Source organism: Poecilia reticulata, linkage group LG4 (assembly GCF_000633615.1).
Source record: "Poecilia reticulata strain Guanapo linkage group LG4, Guppy_female_1.0+MT, whole genome shotgun sequence".
Classification (NCBI taxonomy): Eukaryota; Metazoa; Chordata; class Actinopteri; order Cyprinodontiformes; family Poeciliidae; genus Poecilia; species Poecilia reticulata.
This window is the reverse complement of record NC_024334.1, coordinates 7,546,120-7,548,370: the sequence shown is the minus strand read 5'-3', so window position 1 is coordinate 7,548,370 and position 2,251 is coordinate 7,546,120. Positions and strand designations below refer to the sequence as shown.

Sequence of the window (2,251 nt, the reverse complement as noted above, 5' to 3'; positions counted from 1 at the left end):
GGCCTTTAACCCAGTAGCACCACTGCACATCAAACATGATCATGAAGAGAATATTGCGTTGTAGTTAGTTGAGTAGTAGTTTCCTCAACATTGCTTGTTTCAGCCTCTATTCCCTTGATACTGTCCATCATGGTTTATGGCTGACCAAACCCAGCTTTTCTCAGGGTGAACTGCTTAAATTGTTCMGGAGATGAAATGTACCTCTGGTTTTTAAAGGTAATTTTTACATTTTATTACCACTGATGGGGTGGCACTYCTTTAATTTCCATGCCATGACTGTCTTTATATGATTCAATATATTTCCAAACAGCTGAATTTCTGTTTTCTCTAAGTCAGTGACCAGCAGTTTGCATCATCAGGTGGGGGAGAGGCAGGACATSGTTACCCATACAGCCAAAGAGTACTCTGGTCACTCTTTCTGTGGCATCTCATTGAAAAGACTAACTCAGCGATCATCACAACTAAAATACACTTTTCAGAAACTCACCGAGACTGAACAGAACCAAGAACTTGAGGCAAACAAAYTCCCTTTGGTCCAGCTGCAGGGAGCGTAGTTTGGCTACCAGCTCTTGAGCATGGCTCAGCAGATTGTTGAGMGTCGCACCCGCCTGTGAAGCAATCACTGCATAATCAACCTGGACAAAGCAGGAAGGGAGACAGAAAGATGCTAAGACATCTGCAACACAGAAACGACATTYCCATGAAAAAATACAATGCCAATAAATCCCAAGCATTTATTGATCAAACATGCAGATTTAAAGACTAATGACTTTGCTCAATGCCATTTAATGAAGGCAGTGCAATTCTTGTCAGTTTGTTAGAAACTGGAGGACTTTTTATTAAAAATAAAAACATTTGTTTCATCAAACAAGTATTGTTATAAAAGCATTAATAGTCAGTCACCTGTGAAAATCTTCTAGCTTTGATTGTGAAACATGACAACAGCAATATATATATGTATGTATATATATATATATATATATATCAAAGGCATTCACTCAAACGGGCATAAACAAACACTTCTCTTCAGGTGCGCTTCAGATCTGCAGGCGCAGCACTTTTTTTTCTGGGAGGGCAGGTCCTTAGCTGCCACTCACTGTAAGCAAGACCGTATTAAATTTTTATATTTATTGACGATTCATTACCATAATTGACTGCGCAGGGGTTTCCAGGGGAAGGTGGATGTTGGCGTGCGCAGTTCCTAAAGCTCAGAGAGGAAGAGAGTCCCTGCGAGCACGCATTTGCAATTAAAACCAGCCTCAGGGTCTGGAGTTTTATTTATTGTGTAAATAAGATGATTCGTATCCTTTCTCGCCACAAATCTTTTTTGTCTCGCCCGATGAGTCAAAGCAAAGCAAACACTGACACGAGGAATTAATCCCCTTTGACTTCTTCATGCTCTCACTTGGCCATGCTCTTTGTCCCAACTGCTTTGTCCCTCCCTCTTCCCTTCTTACTACCTGCAGTACATAAAGAGTTATGACTGTGGGGAGCAGACACTGCCTGCCCCCATCCAAGGTGTCAATCAATTTACATAAAATCAACTGTGCATGAAATAAGTTCATTGAAAGATTGGACTGTTGATGGTGGTGCTTTGGGTTATTACCTCCTCGCCTTAGTAAAAGGGGTGAGGAAAAAGCTATAATGTCACTATAGCCGACTTAGCACTAACTCTGACTTTGGTGACCTGTGTATCAATCAGGCAATCAATCAATGTTTGTTTATTGTGCCTGGTGGGGCGAGGCACGCTGTTTAATATTTTAACTCAAAATGCTATTTTTAGGGACTACTGGCTTCATGTAAAAATGTAAAGAAACAAAAGATTTTACTGATGACATTTTTTTTTCTTTGTATGTCTTTCTTAGGTCATTTGAGTTTCTTGTAGCCCAACATAAGAGTGCGTGCCATCAAAATGTCAGGACTTATAATGAAACCAGCTGCCAAGCTTTCGAGGCCTCGCTTAATCATGGCAGTCTTTCTCATCTGATCTTTGTACACATTTATGCAAGTTATACTGCATGTTTGATCCTCCTGACAGGATGAAGAACAAGCATTCATGGCCATATCTTTCTGATGTTGGTGACAAGGCAACACACGGCAGTATAGAATCAGAGAAAATGTGAGAAAAGAAAGGAATTAGCAAGCAGGGAACATGCAGCAAAAGAGCAGGACAGACACCAAATGACAGCTTGTAACTGTTAATTTGCTGCTTCAATGGGTTTCTTTTCAACTGTGGGAGTTGAACTTGTAG

The 2,251-nt window shown here is 40.6% G+C and overlaps 1 protein-coding gene across 1 annotated transcript in view; it reads right to left on the bottom strand.

Moving 5' to 3' along the window:
* Positions 1–781, bottom strand: part of LOC103463449 (nuclear receptor subfamily 5 group A member 2-like) — a 23,646-nt gene extending 22,865 nt beyond the window's left edge. The window contains exon 1 of the mRNA XM_008406803.2: positions 488–781. Coding sequence (XP_008405025.1) covers positions 488–734 — 247 coding nt within the window. The 5' untranslated portion in view covers positions 735–781. The remainder of the gene's footprint in view (positions 1–487) is intronic.
* Positions 782–2,251: the final 1,470 nt, after the last annotated feature.